The following is a 22283-nucleotide window of genomic DNA, read 5'->3' as shown; positions in this document are numbered from 1 at the left end:
TTTAGTACTGAAAGTATAAATGAATTAATTAGTAAAATTTTCAGAATATAGTTTGATGGCTAATGCGTGCTGCATGGGTGTAAACGAGATGAGGCTAAGCGAGCTTCTTTTGTTCAGGCTCGGCTTGTTTACTATATGGGCAGGCTCGAGCTCGAGAGGATTGGAACCCCGTTCGAGCTCATCTATTTTGGTCGAGCTCGGCTTGTTTATGTGCATTAGAGTTTTTTTTTACTGCAAAATCTTAACATTAAACAAAAAAATTGACACTAATTTGCTAAATGCTAACATAAACAAATCAAATAATGGTTTTAATCACAAAACATGAATAGAATCATAAAATATATTGAATTTGGCATAAGTACCATGCAGTAGCAGTATGTATCCTACTCTTAACTCTCTGACTCTTCAATCCAATTATCCAAGTATCCTAAATTCTTAGAATCTTAATCAAACAATTCCATTTCCTATTACATTATTACACATTTGATATTAACATATCAATTAAACCATACAAAATTACAAATTAAAGGGGCTGTAAATACAAAGTAAACAACTCAAAGATGAAAAAGAAAAACTATTACAATTTACAAATCAAAATTATACACCAACTCTCTAGTCACCCTTCAAATCAACTCAGCAACTGCATCAACATCATCCCATGTTGTCTAAATTCATTTGGTTGCACTTGCACCAACTTCAAATTCAACACATTATTGCACTGCATCAACATCATCCCTGTACTTGCACTAACAAAAAAATTTAGATCATATTATTAAATCCCTTGCATTATTTACACTTTTTGTCTAAATTTAAAAATGGATGTTAATAAAACAATTTAATGTGGCTAAGATAGAAAACATAGGCAGACAGAGGCAGTTAAATCATTTAAAAATACCATTGTCCAAGTCTCCAACATAATCCAGATCACCAAAAAATAGCTAGACAGACAGTAATAAAATTATAAAGATACAACAGTGAAAGCAGCAGCCAACACTGGTGGCCCAACAGTTATAAACTAAAACAAGACTTCAAAAAATTGTTCAAGGAAAAGATTAAAGAACATTGAACAATAACAACTATTATGCCTCTGGCAGGTTTATCTCCACCTCACCATGATCCACAGCCTGACATAGCAAATACAAAGTAATTAGTTAAAGTCCAAGCTATTAAGCAACTGAAAATAACATATACAATTTAGGAAAAATTGAAACTCACAGCAGATTTCTTTTTCAGCCCATACAATGCTCTCACCCAATCAGCCCCACACAATAACACTTGCACTGTCTCAGTTGATAGTGAAGCTCTATGGGGATCAATTACCCTTTCTCCAGCACTAAAAGTAGACTCCGAAGTCACAGTAGTAATTGGGATTGACAAGATATCCTTGGCCACTTTAGACAAAATACGATACTTCAAGGTATTGGTTTTCCACCAATCCAATGCACTAAATTCCAAACCCTTCTCGGGTATGTATATACCCTCTTCCAAGTATATTTCCAAGTCTGATTTAATAGGTTTTTGCACCGTATTAGTAGTTCTAAGGAATGACTCATACAATTCCATACCACCTTCATCATCTTCACCAATTGCAACACTACTTGAAGCACCATGTGAAGAGCTTCTTTGAGCAATGCTTTGAAGATTTTGTTCCACAAAGTTTGAATTATGCTCATTGACATACACATCATAAATTTCTTTCAAACTTTTTTCAACAAGCTCAATATTTGAAGTAGCTTCACTCTCTTTGTAGATTATTGGAAAGCAAAATCTTATCAACATCATCTTAAACCTTGGGTCCAAAATTGCAGCAATTGACATCAACAAATTGCACTCACTCCAATATTTATCAAACTTAAGTTTCATTTTTTGTGCCATGGATCTAATGTATTCATTTTCATCCTCAGATTTCTTGGTTAGGACTTGCTTCATCCGCCAAACTTCAGGAAGGAATAAGTTAGCTGTCGGATAGTCACTCCCAGATACAATCTTGATTGTCCGGTTGAATACCCCCAAGATTTCACACACATGTTCAACTTTAACCCAATCCTCATGTGAGGGCACCCAAGTAAATATTTGATCATTATATCCATACATAGGGAAGACCTCCCTAAACTCAAGTGCAGTTGCTAACATCATATAGGTACTATTCCAACGGGTAGGTACATCCAAAAACAGTTTCTTCTTAGACAATTGCAAATTCTTTGCATGCGAAGCAAATTTTACTAACCTTCCTTCGGATGCAACTAGGTACTTAATACCATCCCTAACACAATCAACAATGTCACCAATTTCAGCCAGCCCATCTTGAACCATCAAATTAGTTACATGTGCAACACATCTAACATGAAACAACTTCCCTCCAATAACCAGCAATTTCCCAAGGTTAAAAACATCTCTTATGTGCCTCATTGCTACATCATTAGCATTTGCATTGTCTACGGTGATTGAACAGATTTTATTCTCAATACCCCAATCTCTAAAAGATTTATGGAGTGCCTCAGCAATTGTATGTCCCGAGTGTGGAGGGGGAATATTACAAAAGTTCAACACACGCCTATTTAAACGCCAATCTTCATCTATATAATGACATGTCACAACCATGTAAGAAACCTTTTGACATGAAGTCCACATGTCAGTTGTGATGTTAACTTTGTGAACCTTACTCAACAAAGTTTTCAACTTTTTTTTCTCTTTATCATAAGTGGCAAAACACAAAGTCTTAGCAGTAACCCGAGAGATCCTTTTCCAATGTGGTGTGCAAGCTTTCATAAACTTATTAAATATCTCATGCTCTAGAAGCATAAAAGGGTACTCATGATAAAGGATCATATGAGCACAAAGTTCTCTCACCCTAGTCTCATCATTATTGAAACTTGTAATGTTATCACTAACATCAACCGACAAAGTCCTTTGCTTCTTGGATCCTAAGTACTTGAAACATTTTTTCAAATGCCTAACCATAGTAGATGTAGTACTAGATTTTGATATGCTGAATTTAGTCTTGCACCATTTGCATTGGTTTTTTTTCACACCACCACCCTCATCTACTTCAACAAAATGATTCCAAATATAAGAGGTTCGCTTCCTATCCTTTCTCTTATGTGCTTCGATTGGTGTGACTTCTGCATTTGAATCCGTAACACTATTAGTATCTTCATCTATATTAGCACCTAAGTTAATTTCAAACTCATCCTCATTCTCATACTCCTCCTCAATTGTATTTGAATCAGCAAGTTGCAATTCTTCATCCGCCATGTTGCAAGTTAAACTTCAAACAGAAAATTGATATAACTATATAAGTACATTACTAGACTAATGTGATACTAAGTGAATTCAGTTATCAATATAAGAGATTAACAAGAAAACAGAGAGGGAGTTTTGATAATACACATACCAATATAAGGGCCAGAGAGTATAGTCGAGATCGAAGACGACGAGGCGAGGACGGTTCTGGACCTAACCGTTAAGATTATGCATTTAAATCAATTCCCACATGAAAATTTTACATAATCCTACAAATCCAGTTCTCAAAATTCAGTTAAAAAATCATTTAAATAGAGTCAATCCAAAAAAAAGGCAATGGGAAAGATGGGAGTAATAATGACTTACAGGAAACCCTAACAAGGCCAAGTGTTAAAGCGGAAGAGTCGTCGAGTTTTTGATAATTTAGGTCACTTTCTGAAGCTTTCCTGAAGGTCGTCAAGCAGGCACGTTCATGCTTGCAATTTCTTGCAGCTTCTTTGAATACCTTTCTCGTCTACATCCACTTCTCTTTCTATCTGTGTCTTTTTCACAAGAGACGGCGAGGCGAGGACGGCAGCGAAACCGAGAGACGAGAGAAGAGACGGTGGGAGATGAGAGACTGGGAGAGAGATGCAGAGTGATAGCGTGAGCGTGAGAGGCTGAGTGAAACAGAGGAGTTTAGCACAGAGGAACTGGTTCACAACCCAAAAGGAACGTTAGGCAAAGCGCAAAGTCACACTCATTAGACTCAGAGTAAACCAGTATTGCTTAATATTGTCTTCCAATTTTAGTCTGGTCGGTTTGTGATTCCGATTTTAATAAGTGCGATTTTAAAAATTGTATTTTTAAAAATTATATTTTTGAAATCGTAAAGGTGTTTGGTAAAATATGTTAAATTTTTTTTTATTAAATATTTGTTATAATAAATCGTGATTTTGGTTTAAATTCACACTTTTTCAAATAAGCACCCCGTAGCCTGCTTATAAAAATTATAAATTTTTTTTCTTATTTTAAATTAAGTGTTTTTTAAATCGCAATGTCAAACATCTTACGTTTTGCAATATCTTTTAAAAATACAAATTATTCTTACGAAATCGCAATCCTAAACGCACTCTCAAAGAAGTGGAGAGGATCAGTCACCCCTCTTTGACTTTTAGTGTTCAATTTGTTTTAATGCATCACCTCTCTCTCTCTCTTCCCTATTTTTATCCTCGGGAAGGTCGGGTCGACAACCAAGACAAGGTCGATCACCCATCCTTTTTTTTTTTTTTCACCTCGGAAAGGTCGACAACCCAGCTCGGACCTGCAAATAAACTCAAGTTCTATGTTTGAAGAATTATTCTTCATGATCAACATATTGCAATGAAAAATTTATCAACAAATGCATTTTTGGTTCATGTTATTACAAATTTAGTACTGAAAGTACAAATGAATTAATTAGTAAATTTTTCAGAATATAGTTTGCTGGCTAATGTGCATTAATAAAGATAAATATAGGTTTCTAACTAAAAATGATATTGAGTTAATTCAGTTAACCAACTCAACAAATGGCTAATCTGCATCAATAAGATGAACTTGCTTAATCATTATGCTAAGGTGCCATTTACTCTTATTAGACAAGGGGATAAGAGCTCCTTCATAGTTCCTAGAACTAGAATTTGTACTTGAAGGATTAAGGGTATGTTTTGGTGTGGGTTTGAGGGGTTTAAAAATGTGTTTAACATTCAAAAAGTTCGTTTAATAACAAAGTACCCATTTGGTAAAAAAAAATTGAAAGCATTTTTAATGGTCTAAAAAGTTTAAAAATAGCCAAAACGCACTTTTGACAAAAACTTAAAAATAAAGCTTTTCTAAAAAGCATTTTTTGACCTTTATGGCTATTCTACCTAGATGTAACTATAGTAGTACCAACTTGCAAAAGACTACTTAGAAGAGACCTAGACGGTGAAAACTATAGGTGCACCCTTCAGCTTAAATGAATGCTCACATAATTGGCCTAAGGAAATAGGCTCTGTAAAGGGTCAATTGGTTTTTTTTTTTTTTTTTAAATCCTCATATGAACTGTTAAATGAGACATAATATTGCAAGTTAAAGATTGAATTTATCAAGCCTACTAGATATGGTGAAAAAAAATAGTTAGCCCTGGAGAACATAAATGCATGCATTTGTGCAACTAAGGGTTATTACTTACTTCCCTTTCAAAAAAATAAAATAAAATAAAATTACTTCCCTTGACAATGGCAAGTAGATCTAGAGCTTCAGCGATTTATAGCTCAAATTACTAGCAATTCAAATAACAAATACAAAAAAACTTATATGAGATTTAATTGTCCAAACAAATAGGTGGGCTGTCTGAGACTTGCTCGGTGGGATAAACTCTAGAGAAACTTTCTCAAAATTGACGGGAGGGCAAAAACATGGACCCCTCTAACAACATCATATGCATCAAAATATACCATCATCGCTAGCAACTAAAACCTCATAAAACAAATTATATATTACTAAATCCCAGATATGATTTACTGTATATAACAACAACAGGGAAGAGAATAGAAAAAACAAAACAAAACAATAACAACAACAGGGAAGCATCAGATACAGAGTTCAAGAGACTTCAACATCCACTCAGTCACAGTGGCATGTGTACAGAGCATGAAACCCTTCCAAGCCATGCCGCCATAAGAGCAGATTGTTCTCCAAACTGGGTGATCGACCTTCTGACAAGACCAAAAACAAAGTGACACAACAATTGAACAGAGTCATCTATTCTTAACTAATAAAAGCTTAACATAGAGGAAATACAACATATAGCAATGCCCAGAAGATGTAAGCATTTTGTTTTATGATTATCAACGGTGCCTGTTGCCGCCTCTGGCTCGAGCCAGCACCATTTTCCCACAAGGATGGCTCTCCAGAAACTTGCTATGATACTCAATGAGTCCAACAAGAGCTTGGTGGATGGCCCCCTGCACTTGTGAAGAAGAGAAAAATGGTCAAAGATTTCATAATAAGGACAATGGCAATTAGCTAAAGCTGCAGTTAAAGAGAGCAGAGCATCTGAAACAGTTCCTAGTTCCATATTTGACACATTAATTAATAATAAGGTCCAAGAATCAATTTCAATATTTATGATTTTTTTTTTTTCTGTTGAATTGACTATACTCATAGGAGAAGCTTTATGTTATACGTCACACAACTGGGATGATGTGGCAATAAAAATTAGCATTTGGATCAACAATGGCTAATAAAAAAAGAAAAATTAATGGCTAATTTTTACTGCCGCAGTAATCGTACAGCAGTTTACTAAATAGCCATACATATATATATATATATATATGTGTGTGTGTGTGTGTGTGTGTGTGTTAAGATAAAAGGTGAGAAATATGTGGATCATCTAATTAACCTTAGATATTGTCAATGCAGTCTGAGCAACATAATTCCCAAATTTATCCTGAAGAATATTCAGAAAAAGGTTGGGACTAGAAATAAGCTCCTGAATAATCCTAGTGGAGTGCTCTCCTCCAAACTCTCTCATACATTTCTCCACAACATGGCTGCCAAACTTGTCCATGGAGAGAGCACGAAAGTTCCCTTCAAGCCGCGCCACTAAATCTGCGAAAACATGTGGTATCCTCAGATCTAATATGTGCTGCACAACAAAGTTCCTGAAAGGAAAATAACTCGTGCATCTTAGTAAACATTTTTATGATTGAATTAATTGCAAATTTCAGGTACCAGGAACAAACACTGCATCTGATGAGTTTAATAATTAAAAAGGCCAGAAGAAACAAAACTAAAAAAAAAAAATGAAGGAATAATAGATGTTTACTCACTTTCTGCAGAAAAATTCTTTTTCCAAAACATGTATAGTCAAATCATCTAATTGTCAGATTATCTTGCCTAGAGGCTATCAAGATGAGAAAAGTTTCATCTGGGTGTTCTTATAATTGCATTGTCAAGCCAATTGACTAAGAGCCGCTTTAGAATTGCGTTAAGAAATTTCAAATGTGTTTTTAGTACTTAAAAAGCTATGCCGAGCAAAAATAAGTCCGATTGATGAAAAAACTCAAAGAGCAGGCTTTTTTTTAGAAAAGATTTTTTAGTTTTATTTTCTAATGCAATCTTAAACAGTCTCTAAAAGGCAGTACTTAAGGTTCTCAATATTAATTCAAGATCCAAACTCAAAGAAATATGAGAGGATAAAGATGGACAAACCCATAAGGATGATTCGCAAGGAATAGGGCATTTGCTGCTAGTTTACCCACAAGACGCTGCTTAACTTCTCCACCAGCATAATCAATACATTTATACAATGTACAACACCCAACTTTGTCTGTCGCAATATCAACACAGTTCTCTACTACCTCATTCAGAAGATGCTGCAAATTAACAAATATTAAATGTGTATATATATATATATATATATATATATATATATATATATATATATAGAGTTCCAAAAGGAAGAGTAATAACATCAATTAAGTAAATGCAGCAGCAATTTTATTTATTGACTGCCTAAATAAATAATTGATTTATTTTTTGGACTTTTGTTTTCCTTTGGGTGCTCTGAATTTATATATGCATCAATCAATTTATTATCTGAACATGAAAGGAGAAAAGATTCAATGTAGTTTATTTACTGATTTTTTTTTTTTTTTGCTGGGGATCGATATTATAATGATGCATTATGTTACCTTATTAAACTCTTCGGAGAAAAGACAAAAGCATCGAGCCAATAGAAACTGACCACCCGAGCACTTGGTCAAGCTATGTGTCAAATTCCTCAGAGCCGATATGAGCAATGCTACTTGTTCTGGGGTTTTCAGATGCTCCAATAATTTCTGCATGGACCGACTTCTGCAATTATAAAAAGAACAAATAAAAATATTTTAGAAATTACAAAAAGTCCAAGAAAAATTAAAATATATCCATACAATAAAAAAGAAGGAAATTATATATATATATAACACGTACGTACCCAAGGCTGTCGGTGCATATACGCTTGAATTTTTTTCCATTAGTGACCAAATAGAAAAGAATTTCAGTAATTTTTTCTTGATCGCTTTCTTCGCAAATCTTGAGAATTTTACACTCGCAATTATCATAAAGCATGGACTTATACAAACGGTCCATCTCAGTTTCCCCCGGCATCATCGCTCCCTCAAATTTGTTACAATACTTACACTCATGATCACGATGAGCATTATGGGACCTTCGAAAGTTATAATCTTGTTGATTTCCCTTTCGAAATCTACTCGTTGATGCCTCTGATGAGCCTGTTAGAATATAAATTAAATTATTAATTTTTTTTTATATAAATTTAATAATATTTTTAAAATAAATAGTGATTTAACATATTATAATACCGTAGCTAGAAGAAGAGGCTGCAGACTCATCTGGTGTCGGATAATTCCTGGAGGAGGAGCTTGAATATTGTGGATTAAAAAGACCAAAATTATTATTGCTCATATAATCACCACCCATTTGGCCTCTCACTGCAGATTGAATTCTTCTCCTCTCTAAACAATGCACATGATGTATCAGCATCTGAAATTTCTGCTCATAACTTGAAGGAAAAAACCCGCCGCCACCAGAATTTCCCAGAGCGGCCGCCGAAGACGGCAGAAACTGAGACCGAGGAGGAGGAGAAGTTGATAGACTGAGCAGACGCAGCGAATCCTCGAGGCTTTGCTCAGGCGGATTCATAGGGTACTGACCAAAATAGCGTCCGGGGAGATCATAAGGGTTTTGAAAATAAATGTTCTCAGTGAAAGGGTTTTGGTGGTTTTGAAGTAGTCTAGGGTTTTGGAAAAGGCGGTTTCCAGATAAGGGGTTTGCAGGGAAGTGGTTTTCCGGTGAAGTAGAAGAAGGAAGAATATTAGGGTTTTGAGACTTCATTAACAACAAGAGTCTTTCATTATCTTCCTCTCTCCAGTCCCCCATAGTGTAACACAGAGAGAGAGAGAGAGAGAGAGAGAGAGAGATGTGGGTTTTTTTTTTTTCTTTATAGAGGATTGGGTTCCTTGGAGTTATAAAGTAGTGAGGGTTTAAAGATGTGTTTGGAATGAAATAGTACTGTCACCGAAAAAGGGTTTCAAAGGGTGCTCTAATGATAGGGTTTTAGGGTTAGTTTGAGATCGCTATCTGTCCCTTCATAGAGAGATATGAGTGGTTTATTGGCCAAACAATTCCTAAAAAGGTTAGCGACACAACATATCCAGCACAGAGATTGAGTTTGCATCAATTAAGGAAAGGTTTTCGATTGAGTGTCTATCGCTTTTCTTTCGCCTATATCTTCTTCCTGCATGCAAATTCGAAATATAATCTCTCTCTCTCTCTCTCTCTCTCTCTCTCTATATATATATATATATACAAATTATGTGGTCATTTTTTTAAAAACAAAATAAAAAAATAAAAAATAAAATTCTTAAGTAATAACATCCTATATGGTCCTTTTTTTATTTGGTATTTAAAAAAAAAAATGCCTTTTTCATAATAATGACCATTTTTTTAATTTAAAAAATGACTATTTTTATGAAGAAAAAATCCATTTTTTTTATTAAAAAAAAATGGACCACATTTGATTATATTGCTTCAAAAAAAAAATTCATTTTTTATTTTATTTTTTTAAATAAAAAATAAAATAAAAGTTGGGCCAAAGTCGATTGTGTAAAAAAATTGTGCCTTTATCATGCCTCATATATATATATATATATATATATATATATACTTCATCAAAGGGTCAAAGGAAAATTACTAATAAAAGCCTTAATTAATTTTATTGGTTAGGGTTGTCTCTAAGGAAACAATTAAACAGCCTTATTTGTCGGGGGTGTACGTATGATTTTGAATTTCCAATTACATGCATTTTAAACATAACTATTGAGAAATATATGGGAATTAAAGATGTGTTCCTTCACAACTCTGCCGTCATTATATGTTAAGTAACTAAATTAACAAGTTTGTGAAGATGTGTGTATGTGTAGGAGGAATTTATTATGAAACGTTCCATGTTAATGAGACAGTGGATCGTTAGAAAACAAATACTAATTGGTGGATCTAGCTTACATGCTGTTATTAAAATAAATAACAGCATATATGATGTAGTTTAAGCAACGGTCAAGATTAAATATCTAAAAATCTTTCTTCATTTTTTATCTCTTATTAAAAGCTTCTCAAAGTCAACTTTGAGATTCAATCTTAACCGTTGCTTACACTATAGATCCCCAATTGGTAACATAAATATATTTCTACATTTATATTTAGTATATCATAACTATCATTTATTGTAATTTATTTCATTTTTGACAAGCTAGTTTCTAGTTTCGTTGACCATTGTAGTGAAAGTAACCACCTTCTTCTTCTTCTTTTTTTTTTTTTAAAAAAAAAAAATGATGACAAAGTTTTACTCCAAATCTATTAAATTGATATCTATCTTTAGAACTTGTGATGCATTTTACTTTTTTCTTTTTTCTTTTTTAATTAAAAATACAAGTGAGAAAATTGAATCACATGTTTGCATAGCTTGCTTGTTTTATGTTTTAAATAATTTTATTTTTTGTTTGCCTTTTTTTTTTCTCATATTTATGAGTAAATGATATACATCACTTCATTATCCCCTCATCCCTTTTGTAGGCGATTGAAAAAAATAGCTAACTACCTAGGATGGGGCGGTTAACAGTTTTAAGAGTAAGCAGAGGCGGTTTTAGTGTTTTAGTATTTTTTGAAAGAAATAGATGATTGGCACAAGTGTTTAGTGTTTTTTCCTCTCTTTGTACATCATTTGTATCTAATTTCATTAAAAAAATAAATAAATAAAATAAAATAAAAAAATAAAAAAACGCAACACCATCTAAAATAGGACTTAAAAAGAGGCTTAAAGAAAGCCCAAAACACTCAAATAAGCTCAAAAAGTTATTATAGTGTGCAGTTGATGGTTAAAAGCAATAATAGCTAATCATAACTATTTGTACACCCTTACCAGTATCCTCAAAGTTTATGTAGCGTGGTCTCCATAACAATTGGTGTATGAAAATTGATGTTTTGGTTGAAGATACCACGCCACATAAACTTTAGGGGATGGAGAATAATGAGATAATGTATAACATAATTCAATTTAGTCTTATAGATTGAATTGATAGTTTTGAAAAGAAAAATATATAGATCCTTTTGGGGTCCCACTTCTTATTATCCTACAAAACAGTTTAACACCTTTGCATAGCCAGCGGGCTTATGACTTCGTCCAAATCGCAAAGAGGCAGAGTACTCTTTTTTAAATTCAGAGAGTGGCAGTACTTGATACGGCTACACTTATTCTTTTCCTTCTGTCTCTCAAAGAGAGATTACAGAGTTATATTTGGAGTCTACTAAATTGAATTAGTAACAAAATTAAAACATATATACGGAAAGCAAGTCTGAGTGGTAGTGCACCGAATGAACCGGCCACATCACTTATAAATTATAGAAACTTACATAAATTATATCTTTAGTTTTTGGTGGGGGTCTTCTTCACATATGGGCCAAATGGTACTCAGCATCTCACTAAGAACTCCCAGCGGCCCAGCCCTCCAATTCTGGTAAAAATAGTAGAAATCCAAACCACTTCGAATGCATGATTACCCAAGTAACACCAGCACCTTCATTTGCTTATGGACTGGCTACCTTCATTTGCTTCACCAATCCATCCAGTGTATGATATATGCTCTTAATTTGAGGATGTGATTGGGAACCTACAAGGAATTCATGCACAACACCATTGATGCTGATCCAACTATGCCCTGGCTGCTTCTTGACTCCCTTTTCCCTCATAAGCCATCTCAGAGCAGAGACATCACCCCAGCGGCAATCAACTGCAAATGCATTAGCCAACATCACATATCCCGCAGAATTCTCAGGGTCCACTTCAACAAGCTTTCTGGAAACATATTGTGCCAACTCAACTCTAGAGTGGAGCAGGCAACCCCCAAGCAAAGCACCCCATACAAACTTATTAGGCTCAAAAGGCATTGAAAAAACAACCTCCAGAGCTTCTTTGACCAGCCCTACTCGTGCAAGGAGATCAATATAGCAAGCATAGTGTTCTAATTCAGGGGAAATAGAAAAGCTTGAGGTCATGTCTATGAAAATATGGCGTCCTTTCTCTGCTAAACCTGAGTGACAGCATGCACATAAAACACCAAGGAAAGTTCCAGCGTTGGGTTTTAAACCAAACTCTTGCATTTTGGAGAAAAGCCCCAATGCCTCCTCTCCCTCACCATTTGCTGCAAGACCCATTATCATAGCATTGAAGGAGACAACATCTTTGGAGACCATCTGGTCAAAAACTTCTTTTGCTGTCTCCAAGCTCCCACATTTAGAATACATGTCAATAAATGCCGTGGCTAGTATTTTGTTTGATTTAATAATGCCTTTAGATCCTATAGATTTCATATATTCGTGCACCCACCTACCAAGATCTAAATCACCAATTTGAGCACAAGCTGAAAGCACACTAACCATTGTTACATGGTTAGGTTTCCTATTGGGATCCACCACCATCAGGCGAAAAATACTTAAAGCCTCCATAGGGCAACCATTTTGTACATATGCACCAATCATAGCATTCCAAGGAAGCACATTTGTCTTGGCGTTATCAACAATTTCATCAAATCTTTCCCTACTCTTCTCAATCTTCCCCCATTTCCCATACAAATAGATTAGAACAGTATTCACTGCGTCACGACCAGACTTCTTAGAATCAATATTTTTGTCGATTTCTGTTAGAATTTTTACCCATTCCTCAAATCTTTCAATCTCAAGGTTTGAACATGCCGATAAAACATTGATCAAGGTATCAATTTCTGGCCGCAAGTTCAGCTGAACCATCATAAGAAAAAGCCTTAAAACCTCCTCAGTCTCACCTAACTGAGCGTAACCAGCCAATAACGAAGTCCAGCAACACACCACTCCCTTATCCGACATTTCATCGAACACCTTACGTGCTGATGCCAAATCTTTAAGACCCTTCGCATAAACTCCAAGAAGGGCATTACATACAAATGAATCACCAAGAAACCCCATCTTCACAATATGGGTATGAATTTGGTTGGCATAAAGTGCAATATTGGACCGAAAGCACGCCTTGAGGAGGAAACAAAAGCTGAAGTCATTAGGCGAAAGGGAACGTTGCTTCAAGGTTTTGAAGATGGAAAAAGCATGGGAAAAGAGACCCTCTTCAGCCAAGACTCTGATAATGGCATTGAAGGGGAAGATATTCGAACTTCGGAGTTGATGAAAGACTCGAAGAGCGATACGTGATTGGTAGTGGCCAATAAGACGAGTGGCTAACAGATTGTCTTGATTGGCACCAACTCGAAAGATGTGGGCATGGATTTGAAGGAGATGAGAGTGTGAAATGCGGCCCTGCAGGAGCGTAGAGAGATTAGTGAAGTTAGGGGAGGCTGGAGTGGAAGAAAGAGAGCGTAGAAGGAGAAGGGAAAACTGAGCAGAGCGGCAGTTTTTGAACCTTGGAGGAGCTGCAAGCATAGTTGCCCGTGAGTTTCAGTTCAGACTCGCGCTTCCCTCCTACAAATAGGTGAAAGGTAAAGGTCAGTTTTGGTTTTGAAATTGATATTTAGAAATAACACAAAAGCGTTTTATAATAGGGGAAATTACAGTTTATTCCCGAAATTATGTGCTTTTTTCTTATTTTATTTTTAATGTTTAAAAATTAACAATGTATTTCATAAAGTTATCGGTTTTTTGTAATGTAGCCATTTCATTTGTAAATTCCATCTTTTTGGACGGTTTGGCACTCACGTGTGCATTTCACGTGGCATTTAAGGACCAAATTTGTCAAAATTACCCTTATAATATTTCAAAATTATCCAAAATATTCCCATGTTTTTTTTTAAAAAAAAAATTTAAAAATCTAATTGGGGTGGCTGGCATTCCGGCCAGCCGAGCCACCCCCTTGGCCCAATTGAGGGTGGTCGAACACCCCCATTCCGGCCACCCCCAAACGGCAACAATTTTTTTTTTTCAAAAAAAGGGGTATTGTAGACTTTTCACACCAAAAAATCACGTGAGACACACGTGACCTCTGAATTGTCCAAAAAGACGGAATTTGCAAATGGATTGGCCACATTGTAAAAATAAAAAATAAAATAAAAAACTTTATAAGGGTATATTGTAAATTTTTAAACATTCGAGGCAGAATCAAAAAAGGCGCACAACTTTGGGGATGGAGTAAATTATAATTTTCCCATTATAATTTGACATTTAAAATTGTAATTTAACTTAAATTTTTGGGTTAAATATCATTCAAGTACCTGTTGTTTACATCAAAATCAAATAGTCATCTAGGTTTTCAAAAATATCACAACTAGTACATGTGATAAGCAAATAAACCCACTTGGTACTTCCGTCAAGATTCCATTAGGTTTTTTAACTGAACGTCATGTCACCCTTACACGTAAGCGCCACATGGCGTAGTACCTGGGTTTTTGGGTGCCAAGTCATATTTTTTTTAAAAAAAAAAAAAAACCCAAAAATAAATAAATAAGAAAGGACACAGGAGTGGCTGAACCACCCCATAGGGGGTGGCCTATGGGGTGGCTGAACCACCCCATAAGAGGTGGCATATGGGGTGGTTCAGCCACCCCCACGCCAGCCGTATAAGGGTGGCTGAACTACCCCAGGGCCAACCCCCTTGGCCAAACCCTCAAAAAAAATTAAAAAAATTTTGAGGAGATTCTCAAAAATATCACAAGCCATCCAATTACAAAATTGTTTACATGAGGAGATTCAGCTCCGCCATCATGGCGATGAAGAAAACCAACCCTATTGAAGAAGGCTATCTAGGGATGCTCCGGAGGCGATGAAGGCAGCGCTTGAGAATCTGGAAGACGTGTTGCTTGAACCACCAAGGGCGGTTCAAGGAAATCGAGCCGGTATTTGAAACAAACTACCTTCCTGATTTGATGGGCGACTCACTTGAGAGCTACCCTCGTTGGTTGTTCATAAACATCGGCTTGCCAGAGGAGGAGGGCAGCAGTAGGACTGGCTGGTTCGCCAAGCATTACCCAACGAGGAACAAGGATTTCGAGATGTACAAGATTGAGATCGTGACGGACGGCAAGGAGGTGCCACAAATTAGCATGTCGGATTGGTTGAGGAGGAGCGTGAGAAACGAGGAGTATGTGATTTGGGCCAAACCCTCAAAAAATAATTTAAGGGTTTGGGCCGTCTGGGAGTGGCCGAACCACCCCTACATCCTTTCTTTTCTTTCTTTCTTTTTCGGGGGGTTTTTTTTTTTTTTTTAGCCGAACCACCCCTGCATCTTTTCTTTTTCTTTTTTGTTTGTTTTTTTCTTTTTCTTTTTTTTCGGGTTATTCACGTGTAAGGGTAACTTAACATTCCGTTAAAAAACCTAACAGAATCTTGATAGAAGTATCAAGTAAGTTTATTTGCTTACTACATGTGACTATTTAATTTTGTTGCAAACCACAAATACTGAAATGGTATTTAACCCTAAATTTTTTTTATTTTTTAAATTGCAATTTTTTTTAAAAATGTATTCTTAAACGATACTTTTTTTGTGATTTAAAATTGCAGTGCCAAACTTACTGGAAGTACACAACAAAAATCAGTAAATCCATGCGTAAATTTATTATTCATTCGATCACCAAACATATTAGAGTTGGCAATTCTTTCCAACTCTATTTGTTTTTCTGTGGGCATTGCATTTGCATGTGATTGGAGCCACGTCTTTCTCCCTGTCCAAGCAACTTGAACCCTTTCACATCTTTTTCTGTGATTTATTTAGTACTTATCGTCATCGTTCCATAGATTCCATGCGGACACAAGAAACAACATTGTCATTATGTTCTGCGTTTGTAACAAGAAAGACAAAAACAACAAAATCTGCAAGATACTTACAACAAACATACAAAGATGTATCCTTTTATACATAAACACTCTCCATTTGCAGGAGCCTAATTGGCCTCCGCTCATATCTCACTTCTAGCCTCTCATGTTGGAAAACGAATTCAGCCTCTTAATGTTGGAAAACGATTTCTGTATACGCCGGTGAACACGTCTATACACAGATGGAAGCAGTTCAAAAGAGAAACTTTCATCCAACTTGCTCACTACCAGGGGCATCATTTTCAGCATTACTTGTCAAAGATAGGAGTTCCATCAGCTCCATTCGATACTCCAGGCCTCTCAGGTAATGACCCAACAGCATGCACCTTATGGAGGAAAAAGAAAAGGATATATAAGAAAGAAAAACAAACAATTCAAAAAAGTAGACTGAATTTGAACAGGATGCCTGAATAAATTGACAATACATTAGGGACAAAAGCGGGTACTCTTGTCCAAACTTTAAAAAGGAGAATAACAAAAGGCAAGACACCAGAAAGAATAACTGATTTTCCAAAATTCAGTAATTCTCTTTCAAAGAGCTCATACCCAAAATGTGCAAGGAAATACACAAATGACCATGATTCAAAACAAGCTCAGTACATGCTGGGTCCAATTTTCAATACCAAACAACCATGTGGAGAAAGCGAGAGCTGGACTAACCAGAAGAGGAGGCGTGCCAAGTAATCCCGAGTTAATGAAATGAGAGGCTGGAATTGAAGTGAGGTGTTCTCAACAAGCTCAGCACAATCTTCACTCCCTACATTTATTGTTCCATTTGAGGAATTTTCTGACAGTGGAGGAGCCTTGGAATGCATCTTGGGAGATAGGGTAGCAAGGAGACCATGCACGACAGAGTGGATTATTTCTTTCAATTCAGGAGATGTAGGTTCTGATAACTCAGCTACCTGTACGTAGAACTATTTGTATCAGCCACAAGATGGACTCATATGAAACAATAAATCTAAAATAAAGATAAATGAAAGAAGCTATGTTGAAAGTGGCTGCATGACGGGATGAGTGTAAATTCAATAACTGAATTTTTTTTTTTTTGATAAATAATGTATATTAAAAACGAGTAAATGGGCACAACCCAAATATACAAGAAGTACACAAAAAAACCCCTACTAAGTAGAAAATAAAGTACATAACACTAAGAAATCAAAAACTGTATACACATGCGAATGAGACCAAGTCACTTTCCATGAAAACATAGTATGTAACGCCAACTTCTTCAACTCGAGCAAGCCAATCTCACGATCCTCAAAGCTTCATGCATTCCGTTCTCGCCAGAGACACCACATCACACAATGGAATCATCCTCCATATGTGCAAAGCAAGCCGTTTACCCAACTGTCCCCTCCAACTTCCCAAGCAATCATTGCTCAAAAAAGGGTTGCATGCAAGATGAGAGAGTATCAAAAGGGCAAACTGGTGTAAAAATAAATACATCCAGACCCCAAAGATTATATGTGAGAATTTTTTTTATAACAAGTACTTAAACATTACTATCTTATAAGAGCAGGTAGAAATTATTAAGAGATTAGTGTAGAAGCATGATGCTATAACCTGATATCTTGCACTATGTAGTCCAACAGTTAACCAAAAGCCACACCTCATCCCAATACATCCCATGGGCATAAATTAGACTGAAACTTAGCAGTATGAGCGTGGGAACAACTAAGGAGTGAACACGCTTAGACATGAAACAAACAGGATGAAACTACTTCCATACTAGCACTTTCAATTTTATTACTGGAGAAAGAACAGAACATGGATTATGATATCATAAAATAAGCAGCTTTCTTGCAAGTAAAATCCTAAGAGACAAGATTTTCATTCAGAAAGTAATCATAGAAATAAAACAAAGCCTTACGCTTGGTAGGTTACTGTAGCAGAAAGAAATTAAAAGGGGTTTGAACCTATTGTCATAAAAATCCACATTCTCTTTCCTTTTCAGCGCCTTGTCATGAAAAAGAGGGAGTATCAGGGTTGTTTGGTGAATCAAAAAGTGTATACGATAGCATCATCACTAAACGATGTTGAGTCCAAAACTTCCCAAACAAACACTAATGGATGGCACTAGTGTATCAATACTCACACAAACCAAGGCCTGTAACAACAGCCTCTGGTACTAACATATGATGAAACTAAAAAACTTCAGCAATTGGAAAAACTTATAATCCAAAGGAGCATATATTACCAGACTAGCTTTTAAACAGAGTTACCTTTTCCGGTTGTAGAGATCTCAAGTAGTCCAGCAAATCATTCTTTTCCTCCCCAACAAACTGCTGCATTTGAAGTGCAGCACTTTTCCTCTTGACCTCACAAAGTTCCTTTGATAGAATCGAATTGAACTATGAATATATATTCCGACCAGAGTGACAGGTATAATGCAGATAAGAAACAGAGGAAATTGCAAAAAACCAATGGATTGTCCAGACTTGGAAGAGGATTTGTTTTTTTAAAAAAAAAAAAAAAAAAAGGGAATGTGACCCTCGCGGAGCTTAAAATTTCATGTTATTGGCCAAAATGATATGAAAATCCAATCAACAACAGCTCCTTTGTTAGTCATAGCTAATATATTCTAATCAGACTTTTGCAGTCCATCCACTGCCAACCACACTATTTCCAAAATCAATGGGGGATAAACATCAATTGAGATATTGTGATAAAATATCAACAATGTCCATACATAATCTAATCAATCTAAACATGAACTCTGATTTCTTAATCTACCGAGAGAGATTCCTTAGTGCTAGAACATACCTTTTTCACTGAAGATATATGAGACTGCAAATGAAGAATATATTGTTGAGCTTCAGGGGAAATTTCACCAAGGCCTTGAATATCAATGTTCTCCAACAAGTCTTCAGTGAATTTTTCAAATTTAGATGGTGATTCATGTTCTCCAGACAATTCAAGTATACTTGCACTGTCAAGTAATAACCCTTGTAAATCAAGTCTAGAAATTTCTGGTGTTTGTTTTTCATTATTTTCATCATGCATATCGAGGTTTTTTTCAAGGCAAAGCCTATATTCAGCATTCCGCAATGTGTATCTGCATCAGAAGAAGAAATACCAGTTACAAATGCCTAACATTTTGATAGACATCAGTCAGTAGAGAATGAAAGGAGAAACTACATATAAGCTTCAAGAGAACATAATCTGAAGAAAATAAAACAAGGATTCGTACAACCACCAAAACTGTCTAAATAATTGTATGAGTTCAGTCACTCTTTCTTGTCTCCATCTCCACGGAGATTAATTAGAGAATAAAAATATGGATCTAGCAAAGCACATTATATTGAAAATGAACATACCCAGTCATCATTGAAGAAACCAATAACTTAGAGAGGGGTTCCCATAAAGCCTCAATAAGAACTTGAAATTGGACAGATGGAAGTAAACCCAACATGCCAGATATAGTCCGTTTCATGGCATCCACCGTCGTTGGTGGAACATCTTTCTGAATGAGACTCACATCTAATGGCTCTATCTCTTGTATCAAATTCGAGAGAGCTGATTTCTGCAAAATTAAACACTTATTCAGACACAATAGCATTAATGCATAACCATTTATTAATAACTACATATATTGATCAATAATAAGCATAAATCAAATAGAAAGAACCATTACAAATCTTGCAAAGATGAATATTCACTAGTTTCAGCATTCACATCCAGCTCAACAAATATTTAGGTAAAATTTGGCTAAGGAACACTTTCTTTAGCCAAAGTGGCTAACCGGATATGCAGCTTTTTTTGGTATTTTTTACTGTAGGACTAACCATAATAACTAGATAACCCAATGTGAGTGCTCTAATGAAGCATCACCAAAGCTCACTTCTTTAAGCTCTCCAATAGAAATAATGGTAACAATGCGTAGTATGATAGTATCCATTTGGATCGACGAAAAAAGTGTTGCTCTTAATATATATATATATATATATCCATTTGGATATAATTTTTCATCATACCATATTAGGAGAATTACTCGTAGCCAACGTAATATAGTTTCCAAGTCTAATTTTTTTTCTTTCTCAATCCCAGACGCTGTTGAATTATAAACAGAGGTAACATAATCACATATTACCAAGTCTACACCCAACATCTTCAATAGAAAAAATATTCATTGTCACTGATACCTGAAAGTTTATCTCTAACATCTAATAAACACAGCAAAAATAACACATGTTCATTAGCAATATCCCCCCCTAATGCAAGACTAAACGAACCTCAAACTAAACTACACAAGTTCACGCTATTAAGCTAAATTCGTTCTCACTGTTCCCAAACAACCAAAAATCGATTCAAGTTTCTCATAATTCTCCTACATTTTCCAGACAACCAGTGAGAAAAACAATCTAAGTACACCACAGAATTAATTTAATTAGCATAAATTACGGGGAAAAAGAGCTAAGTCAAAGAAAAACAACTGTAATTGAACGAATTCAATAGGGTAAAAAGCAAGCGAAATAGCAACAGAAGCTGACCTTGGAGGAATTAGAGGAGAGCGAGGGGCGTCTGAAGCTGAGATCATCGAAAGACGAAGAAGCGAGGACTAGGGTCAGGGGTTTTCTAGGGTTTGCGGAGGAGCGGAGAGGAAAGAAGAGGGATAAGGGCTGAGGGAAAGGGCGTGGGGGCGAGCGGAGCAGAGGACGAGGGAGAGAATAGGAGAGGAAAGATGAGGTAGAGGTTGCCATTTCCAACAACAACCGCCAGAGACACCGCTTCTCCCTCGCTCTCTCTCTCTCTCTCGCTCGCTCGCTCGTACGCTGGGCCTTTCTCTCCGAAGCGTCTAAACTCCGTACAGCCACAATTAAGAGAGAACAGAACAGGAGGAAAAAGAGGTTGAGATTTTCTTTTTTCCTTTTTTTCTTTTTGGGAAATTTTGCTTTAGGCCCTTAAACTTTTTAATAGTACCTCCTAATATTAAAAACTCTTAATTTAACCCATGAACTTTTAATTTTATTCAATTGATCCATTCATCAGATTCAGTGTTAACTACTAATGAAAACTACTAAAAATACTAAATTATCCTTTGATTTTTTTTTTAATTTGAAATTAATGAAAAATTTATAATTTTTTTTAAAAAAATTAGGGTTATAAAGGTCATTTTATCACTTTTAACGTTTAAAATTTGACGGAAGGGGTACATTGCATCAAATTGAAAGTTCAAAGGTAAAATTGAGAATTTAAAATTTGAGGAGTCTTTTCAAAATACATGATAGTTCAGGGTCTTAAATGAAGTTTTTTTTTTTTTTTTTTCATTCTTATTCTTTATAGGGAAAAATCCACTTCACCTCCATGATGTTTAAGGGGTTTTTCAACTTGAACCCTAAAGTTTAAAAATTGGAAATGTACCCTCTAATGGTTTAAAAATTTTTCAATTTAAACCTTTCGTTACTAATTTCGGTCAAATTAGATGGAAATCTCTAAAATTACGTAATTACCCTGAGGCTTTTTTAAAAAAATCTCGGTCCAATTTAACTGAAATTAGTAACAGAATGTTTAAATTTAAAATTTTTGAAATATTGGGGAGTATATTGCCAATTTTTAAACTTTAGGGTTCAAATTAAAAAACTGCTGAAACTTAAAAAGTGTAAAATGAATTTTTCCCTTCTTTATAGGTTTTAAGTCTTCAAGAATATGAAGTCAAAAGTAATCACATGGGATGTCTTTAAATATAAGTCCCATGGTATGGCGGCATTTATAGATCTCACCCAATTTTTTTTTTCAAGAAATTAGTTGTATTTTGTGATCCCCTATGTGCAAACCTATTTTTCTTACTTAAGCTCCCATGAATTAATAAAGTGCATTGAATTAAAATATAGGGTTAAATATATTTTAGCCCCCTTAGGTCCCGTTTGATTTGCGGAATAGACCATTAGATTGGACTAGCTAATACTAGGTATAACTAGTCATTTGTTTGGTAACACTCTATTCCTGAGAATAGTCTATTCTCATGGGACTACTAATTTCATACATACAGGGTTAGCTAAGCCACTAAAAAATGAGTGGCTTAGCTAATCATTTCCTGTGAAATTAAATTAATTGTGTAAATTGCCACAAAAAACCCCACTTGTGGGATTAAATTCTATCTCTTTCTCTCACTCTCTCTCTCTATATAT

At 35.4% G+C, this 22283-nt stretch overlaps 4 protein-coding genes across 6 annotated transcripts; all 4 read right to left on the bottom strand.

The window, feature by feature from the left end:
* Positions 1-350: 350 nt before the first annotated feature.
* Positions 351-4030, bottom strand: LOC132177620 (zinc finger BED domain-containing protein RICESLEEPER 2-like). Of its 2 annotated transcripts, none has more exons than XM_059590018.1 (4): positions 3610-4030; positions 3395-3512; positions 1216-3268; positions 351-1124 (listed from the first exon to the last, which is right to left on the bottom strand). In XM_059590018.1, the coding sequence occupies exons 3-4, from the start codon at positions 3253-3255 to the stop codon at positions 1080-1082; spliced, it is 2085 nt and encodes a 694-aa protein (XP_059446001.1). In that variant the 5' UTR covers positions 3256-3268; positions 3395-3512; positions 3610-4030; the 3' UTR covers positions 351-1079. The 2 variants fall into 2 exon arrangements, with proteins under 2 accessions (XP_059446001.1, XP_059446002.1); XM_059590019.1 differs by having other exon boundaries at positions 3395-3456.
* Positions 3714-9189, bottom strand: LOC132177263 (pumilio homolog 14-like). The gene is made up of 7 exons (XM_059589514.1): positions 8613-9189; positions 8225-8522; positions 7941-8103; positions 6647-6892; positions 6103-6209; positions 5891-5960; positions 3714-3935 (listed from the first exon to the last, which is right to left on the bottom strand). Exons 1-7 carry the CDS (start codon positions 9187-9189, stop codon positions 3714-3716), a joined length of 1683 nt encoding a protein of 560 aa, XP_059445497.1.
* A 2364-nt stretch (positions 9190-11553) lies between these two features.
* On the bottom strand, positions 11554-13829 carry LOC132179390 (putative pentatricopeptide repeat-containing protein At3g08820). The gene has a single exon (XM_059592114.1). The coding sequence runs from the start codon at positions 13768-13770 to the stop codon at positions 11893-11895; it is 1878 nt and encodes a 625-aa protein (XP_059448097.1). The 5' UTR covers positions 13771-13829; the 3' UTR covers positions 11554-11892.
* A 2255-nt stretch (positions 13830-16084) lies between these two features.
* On the bottom strand, positions 16085-20981 carry LOC132178789 (uncharacterized). Of its 2 annotated transcripts, XM_059591342.1 has the most exons (6): positions 20646-20976; positions 19473-19678; positions 18919-19210; positions 18378-18485; positions 16813-17057; positions 16085-16478 (listed from the first exon to the last, which is right to left on the bottom strand). In XM_059591342.1, exons 1-6 carry the CDS (start codon positions 20853-20855, stop codon positions 16361-16363), a joined length of 1179 nt encoding a protein of 392 aa, XP_059447325.1. In that variant the 5' UTR covers positions 20856-20976; the 3' UTR covers positions 16085-16360. The 2 variants fall into 2 exon arrangements, with proteins under 2 accessions (XP_059447325.1, XP_059447326.1); XM_059591343.1 differs by lacking the exons at positions 16085-16478; positions 16813-17057 and adding an exon at positions 17289-17580 and having other exon boundaries at positions 20646-20981.
* Between the last annotated feature and the right edge of the window lie 1302 nt (positions 20982-22283).

Source organism: Corylus avellana, chromosome ca4 (genome assembly GCF_901000735.1).
Source record: "Corylus avellana chromosome ca4, CavTom2PMs-1.0".
Lineage (NCBI taxonomy): Eukaryota > Viridiplantae > Streptophyta > Magnoliopsida > Fagales > Betulaceae > Corylus > Corylus avellana.
Note: the sequence above shows the minus strand (reverse complement) of the source record. Positions and strands in the feature narration are given on the sequence as shown.